Source organism: Sorex fumeus, unplaced genomic scaffold (genome assembly GCF_029834395.1).
Source record: "Sorex fumeus unplaced genomic scaffold, SorFum_2.1 ptg000063l, whole genome shotgun sequence".
Classification (NCBI taxonomy): Eukaryota; Metazoa; Chordata; class Mammalia; order Eulipotyphla; family Soricidae; genus Sorex; species Sorex fumeus.
The window spans coordinates 67,632,553-67,653,655 of NW_026606120.1; the positions used below are offsets into that span (position 1 = coordinate 67,632,553).

Genomic DNA, 21,103 nt, shown 5'->3' on the forward strand with positions numbered 1-21,103 from the left:
AGATAAACTTTAGTCCTCTGGCAGTTGACATCATGTTTTACCCTGTCTCATTTAGTAAGCAAAAATGTGCGGTAAATACTCCCTTTAGGTCAGGATTTTCAACACAAGGGTCACTATTTCTGGGGGAATATTTTAGAAACAAGTGAGGTCACTTGAGGTTCTTTTAATGAAGAGATTGTAATTTACCACAGACAGGAGGCAGGGAATATGCTCTATAGTGTATATCTTAGACAATCACTGTCACTGTCCTCCCGTTGTTCATCGATTTGCTCGAGCGGGCCCAGTAATGTCTCCATTGGAGACTTTGTTGTTACTGTGCTTGTCATATCGAATACATCACGGGTAGCTTGCCAGGCTCTGCCGTGCGGGCGAGATACTCTCGGTAGCTTGCCGGGCTCTCGGAGAGGGGCGGAGGAATGGAACTCGGGTTGGCCATGTTGGCTGCATGCAAGGCAAATGCCCTACCGCTGTGCTATCGCTCCAGTAGGTCATATATTCAGAATCTTTGGAGTATTGGCACATCAGCAGTGCCCACAATGTAAAAATCATGTAAAAATCAAGTGGGAGTGATAGGTAAGTATTGTTCTAAATTTTGCTAAGAGTTGTTCACTAATTTGAAATATCCCGCCTCTGAGAACAGTGTCATTTGTGGATTCTGGAATATCCAATATGACAATATATCTCCAATTTGTACCTATTTGCAGCAAACACCTACCTTCTTAATTTTGATACTTAATACATCAAGCCCAAGTATTTGCAAATTTGCAAATTGTAAGTTGGGCATTTTGTCTTTCTCTTTTATGTTACTTTGACTTTCTATATGAAGTTTTTTTTCCCATTCTGAGTGTCAATGAGCAATCAACCTTTTTAACTAAAAATTCACATAGGGCACATTTCAAGCTTTATGGGCCAAATGGGATCTACCACATCTCTGAGGTTGTAGGGAGAAGGCTTCAGGCAGGTTGTAAATAAGAGGACATGCCTGTATGCCAATAAATTATTTGCATTTAATATAATTCTTAAATGTTACAAAGTGTTATTTTCAGCTTTCATTTTTCCAAATCTTTGAAAATGTAAAGTGATTCTTCATGCTTTGGAGGTAGTAACAGGCATCACCTGGCCATTTTGGCAAGCAGACAATAGTTCTCTGTGCATTATATGTAAGCATTTACACATCGAAATGTATCTCCTTATAAATCACAGTTATTTTTATATTTTCTATTACAGCTGATATACTGTGGGGTTTATTTTTTTTGGGGGGGGGGACGGGAGGAGAACAAAAAGTCTTCACAAAAAGTGATGCTTTGGGGGCCTCAGTGCCACACCAGTAGCTACTTGGCCAACCTGGCCAGCACCTCAGTTCTGGACTCAAGGATGCAGTGTTGCTTTAGTCCTGCAGCCCAGAAAGCACCAGGATAATCCCCAGGATGCTGAGGAACCTCCAGGGCTATAACCAGTGATACTGTGGGAGGAAGAGGGGAGGTGGGCATGCATCACTGGGAATCAAATCAGGGTGAAACACAGCATGCATGCTTAATCCCCGTGCTATCTCTTGGCTCCATGTGCTATAATTTTTAATGAGTGTGTATAAATACTATAAGCAACATTTTTACGAGATAGCTTAGTAAAATGATTTGCTGTAAAACCAAAAGATCTTGTGCTGTGCAGATCCTCACTAGAAATGATGAAATTCAGGCAAGTGTGGATTTCCTAACAATTGGCACAGAGAATAAAGAGAGAACGCTTAATTTATGGCTTAAATGGTTCAGTGACAAACATCCTTTCTACTTGGAGAAAAATCAGTAAGTTTTGATAAAAGTCTGAAGTTTCTGTCTTGGATAAAGAAAATCAATCCTGGGTTATCTGTGATGAAAGCTGTGAGTGATGCATGCAGTTCATGACTTTGGGGCTTTTAGAAATATGTATCTTTTTCAAGCTTGTAACAGGCTCCACATTCATCCAGCAGAACTCACCCGAAGTTTTTAGTTCAGTTTGTTTGCTTGTTTGCTTTCAGTAGGAGATGCTGTTTATAATTTCTAGTTAATTTATGGCAATTTATGAGTGTAAAAAATCATTTGTTTCAAAAAGGTGCCTTGGGTCTGAATGCACTAAGTAGCACCTGACTTTATGATTGTGAAGCCTTTGGAATTCCTTTTCTCACTCTAATGAGCTGGGGATAATTGAACCATCAAAGAGTCAGAATCCTTCTGAAAGCTCAACAGTTGTCCTTTGTGTACCTACTCAGTGAACTTTGCAGATACTTAACCTGGTTTTTATAACTTGGTTAGGCATGAAGATCTCCTGGGTGAATTCAGGGCTCCTGGTCCTTCCCTGCCACTAGAAATATCTGAAGTCTTGATCCAATCTTTCACTCTCTGTCTGGTTGATGGTCTCCAGCCTTTGCTTGGAGATCACCTTTCTCTTTGCTGTCCAAGAACAGGCTTTCAAGTCAGCTGTCTTCAGATCATTCTTAAGAGCTGTAGAAACATCTTCACTCTGTTCATACCTCCCACGAAATCAGAGTCCTGGGAAATTCAGTGCACTTTATTGTATTAACTTGTGGTTTTGTGCTAGAAAACTTGAAGGGTGATAATTTAGAAGAGTTTTTAAAAAGGTTCTTTGCCCCACTATTGTTTGTTTGGGCGTTCGCCTTACCAAGCGGCCAACATGGCCGACCCGAGTTCGATTCCTCCGCCCCTCTCGGAGAGCCCGGCAAGCTACCGAGAGTATTCGATATGCCAGACACAGTAACAACAAAGTCTCCAATGGAGACGTTACTGGGCCCGCTCGAGTAAATCGACGATCAACGGGAGGGCCTTTACCTTACCTTAAAGAGAGTCCCACCATAATTTCCAGACAAAATGGGCTTCTTTGCTTCTCTGGTGCCATTAACTGTCCTTCAGCTCCAGAGTCGAAATCCTCAGTATAATCATTTCATATATAGAGAAAGTATCTTCTCTGTTATTTCTGGGAACATGTATGGGGCAATCCAAGTTCATTTGGAAGCTAAGGGAATTTATCAAATCCTTTTTCAATCTCAAGCTTGGTTTTCAGACCCATCGTCTTATACCATTCTTTTTAGTTCAGAGTGATGAATATGAAAAAGAAAGAGTTAACATTGGTGCACATTGGCTAAGTTACAAGTATAGTTCAAATTGTCTGTGTTAAACGATAAGTGGAGGTATCCAGAAATCTGAGTTTATTTGAGTAAAGCATTGATTTAAATTAGGCAACATTCTATCTTGCAGATAGAGAGGAGTTACAGAATGTTGTACAGAATGAAAGACATTGATAGAAGTGAGAGGAAGAAAATGTTGGAGAAAAGAAGGTTGTTGTAAGGTTACTTTCCTTTAGGCTTTACGGTAGGGATCCATAAAGCTCATCACCTGAGCAGTGGGAATCAGGATGTTTGTAAGTGACTGATTTAAGTTTTGATTTCTGGATCGAGGAGATAACCTGGGGTAGGGGAACATGCTTTGCATGTACAAGGGCCTAGTCCCTGGCACCATTTGGACCTATAAACACAATCTATTGTAGCCCTGAAGGAAAGTAAGTACTATCAGAATGACTTAGATGGTTTCCAGTACTGAGAGGTCCAAGCAAGCTATATGCCAGGCTTTAGCATAGAACCATCCTGCTTGGTTAATTAAATATGTCTGGGTGTTCCCCTAAAGCCCCTGAGCATAGCTTGGAAGGACCACCCTCACTACATTTGTGGTTCTGGGAAAACCACAATTTTAATTAAGTCTTAGTTTGCTGATTTGTAGCTTAGCAAATGTGATTTTATTCTGGACCCATTGCTTTGTTTCTAACACCATCTTTCCTTCCGGTATTATTGATGAATGAAATATGAATGCAGTTTAAACGGATCAACCTAAGTGTTTGTTTCAATGTACCTGGGGATGTACAGTCACTTGGAATAGAATTCTTACAGCTTATCTGGCAGCTGTCATAAGTGTCAAGGATTATCCTGAGGTCGTGCCAATATGAACTCACAGATCCTTATGATAAGTCCCAATTTCTTGGGCTGTCTACCCTTTATCCCTGTAATGTCAAAAGCTGTCATCAAATTATTTATATATTCTCTTTTCATTTTCCTGACACTTGAGCAGTGTTGGCCTACTGCACTTTCCCTCTTGGGTAAAATATTAGAATTTGCCCTTTCAGCAATACCTCCCCCCACCCCCTTCTGCATTACCAAGAAATCAGTGCACATTTAGGGTCCTCATCCAACTTGTGAATGGGATAATCCCTCCCCCTATTCAATTTCAGCAAGTGTGTATGCTGTGTACATGTGTATGTATGTGCATGTAAGGATATTGTGTAAGTGGTGAATATATTATGTGGTATTTTTTATTTTTGGCATAAATAATATGACAAGTGAGAAAAAGAGGTGAGTCATATACAGAGGCAAGTGATGTAGGAATTCAAAAAGACTTAACTATAACATTATTGTCTAATTCTTGTCTAGAGAAATACTGAGTACTTATAGGTTGAATAAGTACTTGGTTTGAAAATTTCATTCAAAAAAACAAAAACAAAAAGAGAGGACAGGCACTGTTGCCTTTTCGGGTTAGGGCTTTTGGATAAAAAGTTATTAAAAAATTATTTACCCTAGCTTAGGAGCCAGAATCCTGTATTTCTCTGACATCATCTTACTCTCTATTCTTTGGTTTTCTTTTAGCTCAACAAAATTCACCAAAAATCCATGAAGGCTGGTGGGCATACAAGGAGGTGGTTCAGGGAAGCTTTGTTCCAGGTAAATGCACGTTTATTATTATTTGCTTTTTAAGAAAATAATTTGATAAAAATATAATTTGAATGATATCATTATGAATATACTATTTCAATAATGGGAAATACTTTGCTTTAGGGCATGTAACTGCAGCATAGTTTGGCTTAAGTATTGATGAATGCTCCATGAAGAGAAGTTTATTGAGCGGCAATGTGACCAAGACCATGTTTTCCCATCTGAGCCTACATCCCAAGGTCCTTCTTTCTCCAGATGTCTCCATCAGAGAGAGGAAGATGGAGGATTGAGGGCTGAAGTTCTGTGCACTGGAATTTCAGAGCGGAAGAGCCTCTTCTTAACATTAATGAAACAGGAAGTACGGAGATTTCTGAGATGTATGCTATCACAGATGTCACTTCAGAAGCATCCGTGGTCAGGACTTAGCAGATAGGGTAGAGCACCAACTAAATATAACAAGCAAAGTGGTTGCAGTCAGCATGGGGGGAGAGAACAGGGTGCCACAGACAGGTTAGAGCAAGAAACGTGCCTAAACTTTTATTAAGAAGCAATGTTGGGGGCTGGAGTGATAGCACAGCGGGTAGGGCGTTTGTCTTGCACACGGCTGACCCAGGTTCGATTACCAGTGTCCTATATGGTCCCCTGGGAACTGCCAGGAGTAATTCCTGAGTGCAGAGCCAAGACCTGTGCATGGACAAGTGTGACACAAAAAGAAAAAAAATAATAAATAAACAATGTGGCAAGTCCTTGTGCTCTCCCACTACAGTTATTGGAAGCATGAAGGTGCTCATCTTTTGACTGCATCCAAACTGTAGTAAGCAGAGATGTCAGGAAAGAGTCAGAGGGTTAAAAAGAAAGATGGAAGGGAAAGTAGGTGAAATACTTCAAAGGATTTTTAACTGCTTAGATGTGCAAAGCTCTCAAGATGACCCAGTAGGTGGTCCTCACTCAGACACTGAGAACACAAGTCTCCAAGTGACCGTTGAGGCTTTGTAGTTGTCAGCAAGTGGAAAGAGCAGTGTCCCCTGCACACTTGGCTCTTTCTTGGCTGCTGTGTCCTCTTTTTCTGATCTTCTGTAGCATGTATCACATCATCTGTGCTGTGCAAAGCTGAGCCAGTTGCTGACACCCTCTGAGTATCACTTTTCTCATCTGTGTTGTGATTATACTCTTGAAGCTCTCCAGCAGAAGGAAAGCAGGCATGGTGAAGGAGAATAGGTGACCCAGGAAATAATTCAGTTCACTGCCAAGCAGCCTCATAAATTGATATTAGCTTGATAAATTTACTCTGGTACATTTATTCCTTGGCCCAGTAGGCATAGAAACTGGACTTGATTAATTCACTCAGAAATGATCAGTCTTCTGATTACAATCTCATAACAGCTCAATTGACACTAGTTATGTTTATATGGAATGATATAGACCCAAGACCTTTTATATGTGCAATTGAGGACATCCTTTCCAGTGGATGAAGTGCTTTTATTTTTTTTCCCCTATGGTAACTGCTTCTCATATACCAGATATCTTGTGAATTGCATTTATAATTATATTCTGCCTTGTAATTATGGAATTAAAGAAACAAAATCCATCCTCTCCAGTTTATAATAAGTCTTGTTAACTAGGAATATCCTCTGTAGTTACTGAGATGTTCATGGATAATACTAAATAAGCACTTCAAAATGTTCTGCCCAATATTTCTTGTGTATTTTCCTCTTGGTCAACACATTTCTTACACAGTTTTAAGAGCCTATTTTGAGTCACTAGTTGGTTCTAAAACAGTCTCAAGAAAGACGTTTCTAGGGCCAGAGAGTTAGTACAGGGGTTCAGGTGCTTGCTTTCCATGTGGCTGACCACACTTCAATCCCTTGCACTGCCAGGAGTGGCAGCTGAGCACCAAGCCACAAGTAAGAATTAAGTTTCAGAATTCAGGGGCTGGAGAGATAATGCAGTAGGTGGGAAAATTGAGTTGCATGCAACTGATCTGGGTTTGATCCCCAGAATTCCATATGACCCCCTAAACCCTACCAGAAGTGATCCCTGAGCACCGAGCCAGGAGTAAGTCAGGTGCAACCTTCAAAACCAACAAATAAAAAATAATGTATTTCAGAATTTGCATAAAGCACATGGCACATGGTGTCTGTATATATCAGATGCTGTTTATATAGCTCAATACTTTATGTTCCAGTAGAAGTGAATATTTGTGATATATTCACCAGAGAAGAAAAGGTAGATATATAAGTCTGGAAAATGTAATCACATATATGAAGGTCTCTTGTGATGCCTAGAACATGCAATGTTTCTTGCACTTGTAAATTCAAAGGATCTCTATAGTGGTCAACTGACAGTTGACTTTATCTTCCTCTGAATTTTACAAGTCTTGAAGCCCTCTGGCTTCCTAGCAAAGAAGATGGATATCTGATTATTTCACTTTGCAAACTTTTGGGAACTTCAACTCTGTTAGAAAAAGATAAGAGTCATGAGAATTTGTAAATCAAGTAATTGAACCTGAGGCTCTAACATCTGAGACTCCAGATGACCTACTTTATTTACTTGGTGCTTAGGGCAAACAATGGGTTCTTTATTTAATACTATTACTTGACTGTAAGTCTGATTGTTCTTTGCCATCAGAACTTCAGTTTTTCAGGTTATGGATGTAGGAAAAAAGAAGAGACTTTATTTGGAAAATTTGATCATTCCATAAGTGCATCCAGAAGTCATTGCCATTTGACGCAACAACTATGAATTTCTTACTTCAACAAATGTTTGTGGCGTTTCAAAATATATCATTTCTGTAGCAATTCTAAGTGCAGGGTACTGAACAGCAGTCCCTTTGGTCAACTGAATAACAGAGAGCTTTTGAGAAGACCTGTGGATAGGATTATTTATAATGAGATAAATGAAGACTGGAGAGATAGTGTAGAGGTTAAGGCACTTTCTTTACACATGACTGAATCTGGAAAATCCCTGGTACCAGATATGGTCTACTGAGTTCTGCCAGGAGTATTCACTGAGCACAGAGCCAGGAGTAATCCCTGAGTATTGCCAGTTGTGCTCCACAAACAAAAAACAAAACAAGAATAACAGAGAGAGAGGGAGAGAGAGAGAGAGAGAGAGAGAGAGAGATCTGATACCTTGTTCTTATTCAAAGATGAACCTGTAGCTTAATGAACATGATAAGCCATAAACCCTTTGTTCAGTATGCAAAAACCTCTAGGGGCCAGAGTGATAGTAGAGTGAGTAAAGTGATGGCCTTGCAGGTGGCCAACCTGGGTTCAATGCCTGGCACGCCATATGATCCTTTAAGACCCACCAGAAGTGATCCTTGAGTACAAAATCAGAAGTAAGCCCTGAGGACTGCTGGGTGTGGCCTCAAAACCAAAAAAAAGAAAAATAGTAAGAAAAGAAAAGGGTCTAATAGAGTTACAACATGTAAAAAAGGCCATTTGTATTGTAATTTTTAGCCATCTCTTGTTTAAACTACCTTTGATATTGATGTGATTGAAATGAAAACAACATTCATTCAACCCCATCCTCATCAACAGTCAGCCTCACAGATTGCCCTTATTTGAGTGATAAGCTCCACACAATCATATTGGGAGAGGGAGCCCCTCCTCGACTGTAGAAGGTTATTAAGCTATTATCAACATCAGTCCTAGTGATTTCAGTTGTCTTTCTCACTGACGTTTTATTTAGACCTCATGACTAATTTTATCCATCCACTGAAACAGACCATGGTACCCAGACATTTGGTCAAACATAATTATAGATGTTTCAGTAAATATATTTTTAGATGAGATTAACATTTAAATAAGTAGTCTATTGATAAAGATCACCCGTCATAAGGTGGGCCTCATCTAGTCAACTGAAAGCATTAAGAGAAAAAGATTGAAGTTCCCCTAGAAGAGAGAATTCTGCTTCCAGAAGACTTTGACCTCAAATCACACAGTAAACCCTTTCCTGGGTCTGCAGCTTTTCAGCTTACCCTGCAAAGTTCAAATTTGTCAGTTGCTACAATCTCATGAACCAATTCCTTAAAATTAATCTCTGTGTTCTCTCTGTCTCTCTCTCTCTGTCTCTCTCCCTCTCTCATACACACATGTATGCACACATGCATGTGCACACATGCACTACTAAAGCAGATATGAACATAAGTTAAGCATTAATATCCATGGCTTATGGGAGAAAAAGTCTGCTTAAAAAATTGGTACATCAATTTCACCATACATGGCAGAACAGAAAGTAAAAATGAACCTAGGGGTTTGTTTGTTTGTTTTATGGTTCACTTGAGTATTGATTTAACAAGAGAATTTTCTTGCCTGTCTTATTTTCTTAAGACAGTTAACAAACTTCTTCATTTCTTATTGTTGGAACTCTTTAAAACCAGAATTTCTGTCACTTGAAGACCGAAACATTACTTTGGATTCAGGGATCTCAGTACAGGTCAGAAGGAAGGACATTGGAACTGGGTCTTAACAATGGAACTGGGTCTCAGCATTACCCAAAGTGGAGAAGTAGGAGAATATGAGGAATGGAGTAACTAACTGATGAAAAGAAAAGAGAATACATGTTTGTTTGGGGGAGTGTTGGGAATATTTGAGTGTTAAAAGAACATTCAGCACTCTGTGGAGCTTAATGATAGAGAAGGCAGAGATTGTCAAGGGTTAAGCCAAGAAATTTTGCAATATGCTCAAGCGCTTACACAAATCCCTTTAAAATTAGAGGAATCTAAATATCAAATTAACTTATTTTGTGGTGTCAGAGAAGGAAGTTAGGGTCTCACACATGCGAAGCATGTCTGTACCATTGAGCCTTCCCTGGATCCCCAAGTGTGTACTTTATGAACCTAGCTATGGCTACATAATGATGTGATTTTATTTCATTGATGATATTAGAGGGATAAAGATCCATGGTTGTTTATAAAAACATTCCAAGAAAGAGATAGCAAGCATCAAAAGAATAAAAACCAAAAAACTTGAGTTAATCCTGTTATTGAAGAATCTAGTCTTAGAGTAATGTCTTGTAGCATTTGAATGATATTAAACACTAGCATTTGATAGTATAGATACATACATATATAATATGTTTATATATAAACATATTTTTGTCCCTCTATCTCACTTTTATATTTAGCATGAGTTTATTTAACATATCAGAAAAACCATATGTCAGATACTGCTATGCATATTATATCCCAAATGGTAGGAGAAATGGTATACTCTTTAGAAGTGACCCTGTGTTAAGAGCTGTGATTTCAAAAAGACAGTTTCTTGTTGTGTAGAGTGGAAGAGACTTAAATAATAGACCATCTCTCACCCAGTACTTGCTTCCCAGCACAGTGTTTATATGGGACATTTCCTCTTTCTACTTGAACTAGGATGTTAGAATATGGGGATATGTTTTTGTTTTATTGGTTTGGGGTTGTTTTGTTTGTGCTTTAGACCACAACCTCTAGTGCTCAGGAGTTATTTCTGGTGCTGGGCTCAGGATTGTCCCTTGATGATACTTGGAGGGTCATATGTGGTTCTGAGGGTTTGTGGGATGCCACAAGACTTGTGGGATGCCAGGCAAGTGCTTTCCCCCTTATTATCTCTCCAGCTTTGTATTATTATGGTAGCTGTTGTTTCTTTTCACTTCCACTTTAAAGCTCCAACTCATGGCACTTAGGTTGTCTAGAGTTTTTAAACTTTGAAAACCCTAGAGAAAGTAAAGACTCTCTCTTCTACTTTACCTCCTGCACTAGGTCCTCCTGGGTTTCTAAGCCTGAGCTCTTCAGCTCGTTTCTTGAGATCTGGATGCTTGCTTCCAGCAGAGCCATTTTTCATCCTTGCTTGGTAATGACACAAAGCAGGTTCTGCTGTGGTCTCAGGGAGCTGAGGATGGTAGGAGCCAGATGGGTAAATGTTTATCACCTTTCAGGGTTTCTAGGACTGCTATGGAAAGTGTTTGGGACTGCCAGTTCTGAGAGATGCAGAGGGCTGTTCAGTAGAGGCAGTTCCTAGACCGGATTTCAAGCGTCACATGTAGCATTCTGCTAGGAGAAGAATAAAGGGAAGAAAAGTCATTTAGAAGGGGAGTAAGATGGGTGAAGATCTGGTAGCTGCAAATAAGAGACTTATTGGATAAGAGATTTCAGGAACATTCTGGCCAGGGAGGTTAGCAGGGGCTGGGTCACAGAAGGCCACATCGGCCTGGGAGTTAAGATTTCACCTTAAAGGCTTTAGTAGCAATGTAGCACTGTCCTCCCATTGTTCATCGATTTGCTCGAGTGGGCACCAGTAATGTCTCCATTGTGAGACTTGTTGTTACTGTCTTTTGGCATATTGAATATGCCACGGGGAGCTTGCAAGGCTTTGCTGTGCGGGTGGGATACTCTTGGTAGCATGCCGGGCTTTCCGAGAGGGACGGAGAAATCGAACCAGAGTGAGCCACGTGCAAGGCAAATGCCCTACCCACTGTACTATTGCTCCAGTCCAAAGGCTTTAATACCGTTTTCAAAAAGGGGTTTAAATGGCTGCAGAATTTAGAATCACAGAGAGGTGTAGTGAGAGAGGAGTTGTGAAACCGAAGCAACCTTGTCTCTTTTAACCCCTTACACCCTAGAACTTAACAAAAACTATGCACATGATGACATGATGGCAGTTTGGCATTTGTTAAATCAGGTTGGATCAGAACAGAAGAATCGTAACTCCTTCAATCAAGATGTGAATTATCATCCCCATTATTAAACAATCCCACCATTACAAACTACAATATGTTCTATAGAAGTCTTGAAAAGCCCAGGAAGAACATTCTAAAGATAAAGAAAGACCTTCCTATAAACCCTTTGAGAACGTGAGGCTTAAATGTCTGGAAGGAGAGTAGCAGTGAGAGATGGGTTTAGAGTGCTCCAGGCAGATATTGAGCCCAAATAAAGGCTCAGAGGAATACAGGAGCTTGTCATGCAGGAAGAGCAGAACAAAATCCAGACCTAGTAACTAGTGATTTGAAACTGGAGGTAGTCAGGGCAAGGCATAATGTTGACCACACTTATAATGTCTTCGTGAAGATCTTAGGAATAATGGGAAGATGATGAACTGTTAAGAGCAATTTAGTCTTCCTTGGAGATCTGCCAAGCACCAAGAGCTCATGCATTGAGTTTCTAACCACCTGAGTGATTAATAGAAGATATCATGACTTCATTTCAGTTCATGATGAGATTAGGATGCTGCTTTGACCCTCCATGCCATTCTCTGATGTGCTCTTTTAAAATGGAGTGGAAATGGTTTTCCCAGGCCCATAAATTCACTGAAAGTGCAATTTCCTACCCCTTCCTTGTTGGGGAGATTTAAAACCTTAAGATTGTTAGAAGATGAAGGTAATTATACCTATTGGCAACCCAACCACCTGTGGTTTAGCACTACTGTCTAATTATCTGTGTAGTTCAAAGTGGCCAATTTGCTTTGCTTAAGGCAAAGAAAGGCTCACTTTAGACACCTGCAAGTAATGTGAGTTTTCTTTTCTCTGGGTTCTAGGATGGGAGCAGGCCAGATGGTGGAGTGTTGACTAATTGAGGATGTTCTTATTGGGGTCATTCATACCCCTCATTCCTCTATATAGTTAAGGATGCCTCTTACTAATTTTTCTGTGACTGCATAACAAATTACCACTCATTTTGCAACTTAGATGAGTGCTCATTTGTAGTCTCAGTTTCCTTGAATCAGAATGAAATCTATTAACTTGGTTCTCTGCTCAGAGTCTCACAAAGTTCTCATAGAACAAGTTCATTGAGATTCTTGGCTGAATTCAGTACTATGCAGCTATAAGACTGAGTCCTATACCTCCTGTAGACAGCCTCTTCTCCCACAGAAACCTGGAAAGATTATCATATATGTCCGCTTACCTACTTTCAACACTCAGTTCTTGTCCAGAGTGATTATTTCTAACTAGGGGAATCAACAGAACTGTTTCAAAGACACTAGGAAAGTGTTGCTTTGAATTTTTCCCTTTTTTTTTATGAAGATCTGGTCTCTTTATAGTTAGGCCAGGCCTATGGTAGTACTCCTTTCTATGAACTTTCAATGAAGTCAAATTTCGGTGAATTCAAAAAACTGAGGACCTCATCTACTCCTTCCTCTATATTATATAACATAATTAAGAACAGGTGGAAAATTTTATGCTACACACAAATTGCACCCAGATTGAAAGTGGGAGTATTATCTAGGGTACAAACAGGAGACGGAATTCTTGGAGGCCCCCTCAAGATTAGATTGTCCCCTAATACAGTGACAATCATATGGTAAATGGTGTCTACTTTACTTCCTGTAGCAGAAATCCATAAAGGGAAGCCAGAATGCTCAATCCAAAGGGATCAGTGTGCCATCTGCAGATGAAACAGATATTGATCTGGCCAATGATTTTTTTCATTGTTTTATTTTTACATTTTCATGATGAAAGTTAATTATTTATTTTTCTTTTTAATAGTTTAGGTAGTTATAATAGTGTTAACGTTTCCATTATTGATATAAAAATTTTACTGCACTCCACCACCATGAAAGAGCCCACGATCCTCCTCCACCTCTAGGCTGATCTTCTCCACCTTCTCTTCCTGCCCCTGCTAAGTAAACAGTTTTGTAACCCAAGGCAAAGGTTTGGCATTGTTTGATATATATCCCTGTTTTGTCTCTCTATTCCAGAGATGAGTGAAATTATCTGGTATTTGTCCTTCTCACACTGAATTTGCTTAACACGATACCCTCCTGTTTCATCCACATTTTAGTGACTGCATGATTTGCAATGTTCCGAGGATCAATTCTTCTCCAGTGTCAAAAACGGCATGATGAGATTGGTGCCTTCTTGTCTGGGTCAGACCAATGATGTCGTACTTGATCTTTTGCACTTGTAGCATCAGGTCCTCGATGGATGCATCTGATGCTAGCATACGTGCATTGAAAGTACAGACGATCATTTTTGTTTTCCTTCGTTGTGGCAGCCTAGTTTGGCCTTGAGATTTTATTGGCCTCTCCTTTCTCATCCTTCTCAATGCTGCCATATTGGTGAAGCCTTCAGGGTCAGGTGAATGAGACCCATTGTAATTACTGGTTTTGGAATATCGAATACACTTCGGATAGCTTGGCAGGCTCTGCCCTGCAGGCGGAATACTATTCGAGTCTTTCCGAGAGGGAATTGATCCTCAGAACATCCGATAAAAGAGGTGTCGGAGGCGTCGGTGTCCTTGTCAACACAAACTTGGCCATGAGCATTGATTCACTCGAATGCTTAACAACCTGAATTGGACGTTTGCATTTGAATAGATGTGGCTCACTGCCGGCAGTTTCTACCTTCATTGTCTACGCACCAACATCTAATTATGATGAAGGAGAAATTGAGAAGTTCTACATGGAGCTGGAGAAGTTCTATAAAGAAGACCACACCTTCTACAAGATCATTGTGGGTGATTTTAATGCCAAGATAGGACCAAGAAGATCAGCTGAAGAACTTCATATCAGGACCCATGGCCTAGAATGGAACGAACAGGGTGAGAGACTGTCTGAGTTTATCATGTCGACCAAGACCATCCATGGTAACTCACAGTTCCAGAAGGCAGAATCTAAACATTGGATATGGGAGTCTCCCGGTGGACGATTCCACAACGAAATAGACCACATCATATTCAATCCACGGTTTTGCCTGACCGATGTCGCTGTTGTCCCAAAATTCTGAACGGGATCGGACCACCGTCTCCTTCGTGCAAAATTCTACTTCACAGAGCGGGGAGAAAGAGCTGCAAAGTTTAAAAAGAGAACTCCCAGAACGACCACCAACTGGGAGCTCTTTGGCACTATTGCTGCAACATGGGAAGATGCCATTGTTGACAACATTGACGAGGAATACGATCGACTGGTTCAGCACCTCCATGATTGTGCGAGGAATACCAAGAGAGAGATAGCCACAAAAAAATGCCTGTCTTCAAAAACTCTTGCGCTTATTCACCAACATGGTTTGGTGCATGCCTCAGGCAACTGCAAGCTAACATCCGAGCTCGCAAAGCAGTGCAGAGATGCGATCAAGGAAGACCTCAAAGAGAGAAGAGCAGAAGTGCTGGCAGATGCGGCAGAAGCCGAGAAAAGTATGCGTAATGCCCGCTTGTCCTTCGCCAACTACAAGACCAAGATGACTGCCCTCCGATGTCCTGATGGATCTATCACGTCCTCCAGAACGGCAATGGAGAAGACTATCCATGACTTCTACTCAAATCTTTTTGATAGCCATGTCCACTTGCCGACATACCAAATTCCACAGGATGGATATGTCGTCCCCAAAATTCTCCCTTCTGAAAACCGACATGCCATTTCATCAGTAAAGAAATGAACAGCACCCGGCCCAGATAAGGTCAGACCTGAACACCTGAAGAACCTGCCGTCAGTACTCATCAATACACTGGCTCGGCTCTTCACATGCTACCTGTCTGAATGCAAGGTTCCGTCCCAGTGGAAAACCAGCAGGACTGTACTACTGTTCAAGAAGGGAGACATCCATGACATTGGCAACTATCACCTGATCTGCCTATTGTCTGTTGTCTACAAGTTGTTCACCTGAGTCATCCTAAAAAGGATTGGCAGAACACTAGATGAAGGACAACCATGCGAGCAAGCCGGGTTCCGCAAAGGATTTAGCGCAATCGACCATATCCACACGATAACCAAGCTCATTGAGGTTTCTCGGGAGTTCAAGATGCCACTCTGTCTAACGTTCATTGATTTAAAGAAGGCCTTTGATTCTGTTGAGAGGGAAGTGGTCATTGAAGCCCTAGCCAATCAGGGCATTCAAGCTCAATACATCAAGATCCTCTGTGAGCTGTATTACGGATTCACCACCAAGATCTCACCATTCTACAAAGAAGGAATCATTGATGTCAAGAGAGGGGTGCGGCAGGTTGATACCATTTCACCGAAACTCTTCAGTGCCACCCTCAGGAACATCATGCGACGACTGGAATGGGAAGGAATGGGAGTGAAGATAGATGGTCGGTAACTACACCACCTCCGCTTTGCTGATGACATTGTTTTAATAACACCAAACATCAGCCAAGCGGCACAAATGCTGGACGACTTTGACCGTGAGTGTGGAAAGGTCGGACTACAGCTGAATCTTACGAAGACAATGTTTATGAGAAACAGCCTCATTCCTGACGCACCATTCGCTCTCAATGGAATGACCATTTCTGAATGCAACAGCTATGTGTACCTAGGTCGAGAAGTCAACATGACAAATGACCTGGCACCCGTGCTGCGCAGGAGGAAGAGAGCAGCTTGGAACGCCTTCAAGAGCGTCAAAGAAATAGCTAAGAGGACGAAGAACCTCCAGCTCCAGGCACATCTCTTTGATTCCACTGTTCTTCCTGCATTAACATATGCCTCAGAGACCTGGGCCCTACGTAAACAGGATGAGAACACTATTCGGGTCTCCCAAAGAGGAATTGAAAGAGCTATGCTTGGAATATCACGTTTCACTCAAATGAGAGAAAGAATCCGGAGTTCCAACATCCATCGACGATCAAGAATCAGGCATGCTGTCTTGTTTGCCAAGGTGTCAAAAATCAGATGGGCTGGTCACGTAATGAGATTTAAAGACGACCGCTGGACTAGAGCTTTTACCCACTGGATTCCACGGGATGTCAAAGGACCGCGTGGCCGCCCACCTACCAGATGGTCAGACTTCTCTATCAAGATCATGAACGATCAGTTTGAGGCTCTTCATGTTCCTAGAGAGAACAGACCCCATTGGGCTACACTAGCACGCGACAGGGACAAATGGAGACGTTACTGATGTCCGCTTGAGCAAATCAACGATTAACGTGAAGTCAAGTGATCAAGTGATGATTTGCAATCTATAAATGTCTACAAAATACAATTTTTTAATACACTCACCTTTTGTTGGGCACATGGATTGTTTCTATATACTGAATATTGTACTAAGGTCAGCTGTGAACATAGGTATTTTTACCTATATCTTTGGATGCATGATTCATTTTTTGTTTTAGAGGTAGATTCCATGAATTAGAATCACAAAGGTTTATGGGAACATTTTTTTTTTTTGAGAAATCTCCTTACTGCCTTCCACAGAGACTGAGGCAGATAACATCTCACCGACACTGAAGGAGAGTACCTTTTTCAGCACATTCCCATCAATACTGATTGTTTACAATCTTTTCAATATATGTCATTCTCTGGTGTGAGATGATATCTCATATGTGGCAACGAACTCTTTTTTTTTTTTGCAAGCCTGTTGGTCATTCATATGTCTTCTTTGAAGAAGTGTTTTTTCCTAATCTAACATGTTCAAAATGAGAAGTGAAAGGTGTATTTTTTGATTCAGATATTTTTGTTGACTTTAAATGAGGAATAGCCTCAGAAGATCCAAGTGATTTCTGAATTATTGTTTTCAATGTGGGGATTGACAATAAATGAAAGGCTTATTAGAAAGGGAGTGATTTCAAACAGGTTCCTAGGTTTTGGGTTTGGACAACTGATTGGAGAGGGCAGTTGTTCTCCATTTGTGGACATAGGAGGAGCAGTGAGATGTGGAGGAAAAGATAAGCTGAGCTACTGATAGACAGCAATCCTTGGGGTTCTCCAGGATGCCACCCCAATTTATTCTTCTAATCATTTCTTCTGTCTTCATCATCCTGGCCTCAGACTAGCTTGTGCTTTCCTCTCCTGGTGTTTGGCATCTAGGTCTTTTGGCAGCCGGCTCACACTTGGCATTTGCTCTCCCCTGTTCTCCTGACTTCCAACTCCACCTCCGACCTACAAGCCTTAGTGAACATGGCTGTCAAGTGCAGTCCAGGACACAGGCTTTCTTCCTTTAGAATTTCACTATATTTATTAGCAGCTCCATTCTTCTCTTCTCTCCATTCCTCTCAAGGGAAGTGACTCCCAGAATGCAGAGTTTACCTATACTTCAGCATCCTTCCGTTCATTCAGTGGAGTGCTAAAAGATCATCGTATTAGTTTCTATGGCTGCTATAACAAATTAACACAGAAAGAGGATCAAAACAGCATATAAATATTATCTTAAAATTTCAGAAGTCAGGCAATCTAAAATCAAGGCTCTCCTCCCCACACTTCACTTTATTTATTCCCATTTTAAATTTTACTTTTTTAAAAGTTGTTTACAATAATTTACTACACTCAATATTTCAACACCAACCCCACCACCTTTATACCTTCCCACCACCATTATTTTGACTTCTCCTACCACCACCCAAGTCTGCCTCAACGGCAGATCCTAAATAATTTATTTTGTATTGCTTGTTATGAATGGGCTGGAGCGATAGCATAGTGGTAGGGCCTTGCACGCAGCAACATGGCCGACCCAAGTTCAATTCCTCTGCCCCTCTTGGAGAGCCCGGCAAGCTACCAAGAGTATCTCGCCCACACGGCAGAGCCTGGCAAGCTACCCGTGATGTATTTGATATGCCAAGCACAGTAACAACAAAGTCTCCAATGGAGACGTTACTGGGCCCGCTCGAGCAACTCGATGAACAATGGGAGGACAGTGACAGTGACAGTATTATGAATAATCTGCTAAAAATGATCCAATGATCCAAAACTTTTTTCTTTGAGGAAAGTATGTGAGAGTATGAGGAAAGTATCTCACCTTGGAGCCATTAAGCTCTTGCATAAGAGATTACATGTTGTTACAATTTGAACCTTGTGTGCTAATATATAAATATATTTTTTGATCAGGATTGATTGCCTTCTACTTTACACCCCATGAAATGTGGTGTGCTACACTTGGTACATCGGTGGCATAAAGTATGAGATGTTGCTCTTCACATTCACTTCAGGAATTCTAAAATTTTAAAAAGGGTCATAGAGCTGGAGTTAAATTTTTAACTGGATGGTGACTTTGGGGTCCAGAAGCATCTCTGCAACTTGTTGCTTTCTTCTGAGATTTATTTGTGAGTCTCTGGATCATGGAATGGCTCACTTTATGACGTCGATTTCTTGGACACAATTTTGTTTGAGCAATGTTTAATCTCTCTTAAGAGACAAAACTTTTGTTTTTACTGTCACATCGTATGTTGTTTTGACAGAAAACAGCTACTCTTTGTGGGTTCTTATTTGATCTCTTGAATTTCCTCAAGAGCAGGAAATTGAGGGCACCTTATTCTGTGGGTCTTTGCTTTTGTCATTACAAATTTTATTCCCATTTGAGTTGTGCATGCAACAAGGAATATAGTAAAGTGCTTTCTTTTTTCTTTTTCTTTGGGCAGTAAGAGGGGAAGAGGGGTTTTGAGCCACACCCAGTGGTATGTAAGGGGCTTCTCCCAGTCTGTGCTTGGGGGTTGCTTACGGGTGGTAGTCAGGTCATGTGGCACTTGGGATTAAGTAGGATTGGCTGTGTGCAAAGCACCTTCACCTTCACCTCTTTACTTGTCTTTGGGCCCAGGAAAGTGTTTTCTAATTTGATTCTTCCACAAGTTGAACATTGAATTGTAGGCAAGTACCTTATTCTCTTAGGTTTTGGATTTCTTGTGTAAAATCAGGGTTTTGAGGTGATTGGTTTTGAAAAACTCATTTTTACTCCTACATACTTGGAGAGTTTACTCACTGATACAAGATTTGTCTCTGAGAGATATATATATTCTGTGCATAGGAGAGTAATGTTACACTAACTCACCTTTAATCATAAACCCCTTTGATTCTACTTTTCCCCAGATGTGGGGGTGGGTAGAAATTAAATTTTACTCAGAGCCTGATAAGTGCCAGGGAACATGCTAAGGATGCAAGTATAAATCGACAAGCATTCTTTTTATTTATTTATTTATTAGTGAAACACCATGAGGTACAGTTATAGACTTACAAATTTTTGTGCTTGGGTTTCAGTTACACAATGATCAAGTACCCATCCCTCCACCAGCGCCCATCCTCCAAGCATTCTTTTTTTTTTTTTTTTTTTTTTGCTTTTTGGGTCACACCCAGCGATGCTCAGGGGTTACTCCTGGCTCATGCACTCAGGAATTGCTCCTGGCGGTGCTCAGGGGACCATATGGGATGCTGGGAATCGAACCTGTGTTGGCCATGTTGGCTGCATGCAAGGCAAATGCCCTACCCGCTGTGCTATCGCTCCAGCCCCCCTCCAAGCATTCTTGATCTTAAAAAATTTGTGGATGGTTTTAGAAACAAACGTACATCAGGGGTTGTTGGTTAGCCTGGTCAAGACAATGAAGATAGCAACTATTTTCATCTGCTTTTAGTATTAGAGAAGGCTTTTCAAATGTAGACTGATTTTTAAAATATTACAGAAATCTTATCAGGTGGACAAAATGGAAAAAGGTGTTTCTGTTGGGTTCAATAGAATAGAATCTGGCCTGCTACTAAATCAAAAAGTGAAAACTTTGCAAGAAGTTAGCACTCCTATTTATCTCTTCTCCTATAACTGTTCCTGTTATTATCACACTTAAAGGCATAATGTATAGTGTACTGGACTCAGATCACACACTGAGTCACATTCCAACATCAACCAACTGTATGATATTTGGAAATCACATAACTTTTTAAATCTTCAGTTTAGTCATTTGTAAAATGCACAATAAAACTTGTAATTGTATTGTAATATATATATATGTACATATATGTATATTAGACTAGATAGATTATAGGCCTTATAGATTCTGAAAATTATACATAGGAATTACCGGTTTTATCAATACTCTGTATCAGACTATTAAGACTTAAAGAAGAAGCTGCTTTGTCGTTCTATACTTTTTAAATCCTTTAAAATTTGAATCACTCTGATATATACAGCTAAAAAGTTGTTCAAGATAGTGTTTCAGTCCTACAGTGTTCCAACTCCCATCCCTTCTCGGTTTCACTTATTTTTACTTTTAGATTTTCTTTTTGAATTCCAGTTGAAGTTTTGTTGTAAGTTTTATTAGTTACCTCCTCCTGTGTGCTCTGGGGTCCTTTTGTTGGTCAGTTTCCATTTTCTTAAATTGTGCAATCTCATTATTTATGTGGGTCCTTTCTACCTTCCTAATTATTTCTGGCATAGTTATGAACTTTCCTCTTAATGATACTATTTCTATATTTTTATAAGTCATGAATTTATTCTCATTTATTTTCATGGATCTTTTAATTTCCTCTTTGATTTTCTCTTTGACATAGTGGTTGTTCAGTAACAAACTATTTAATTTCCAAGTGTTTAAGTTGTGTCTCCATTTCTGTTTTGTGATTAACTTCTACTTTCAGTATGTCATGGTTTGAGAAAATAGTTGGTGTAATTTTGATGCTCTTGACTTTGTGGAGTTTTTTTCTTCTTTTGTGGGTCACACCCAGAAATGCACAGGGGTTACTCCTGGTTCATGCA

General features: G+C 40.3%; 1 protein-coding gene across 1 annotated transcript in view; it reads left to right on the forward strand.

Moving 5' to 3' along the window:
- Nucleotides 1-21,103, forward strand: part of CA10 (carbonic anhydrase 10) — a 599,980-nt gene that overhangs the window by 103,569 nt on the left and 475,308 nt on the right. The window contains exon 2 of the mRNA XM_056127230.1: nt 4,685-4,759. Within this exon, the coding sequence (XP_055983205.1) occupies nt 4,685-4,759 (75 nt within the window). The remainder of the gene's footprint in view (nt 1-4,684; nt 4,760-21,103) is intronic.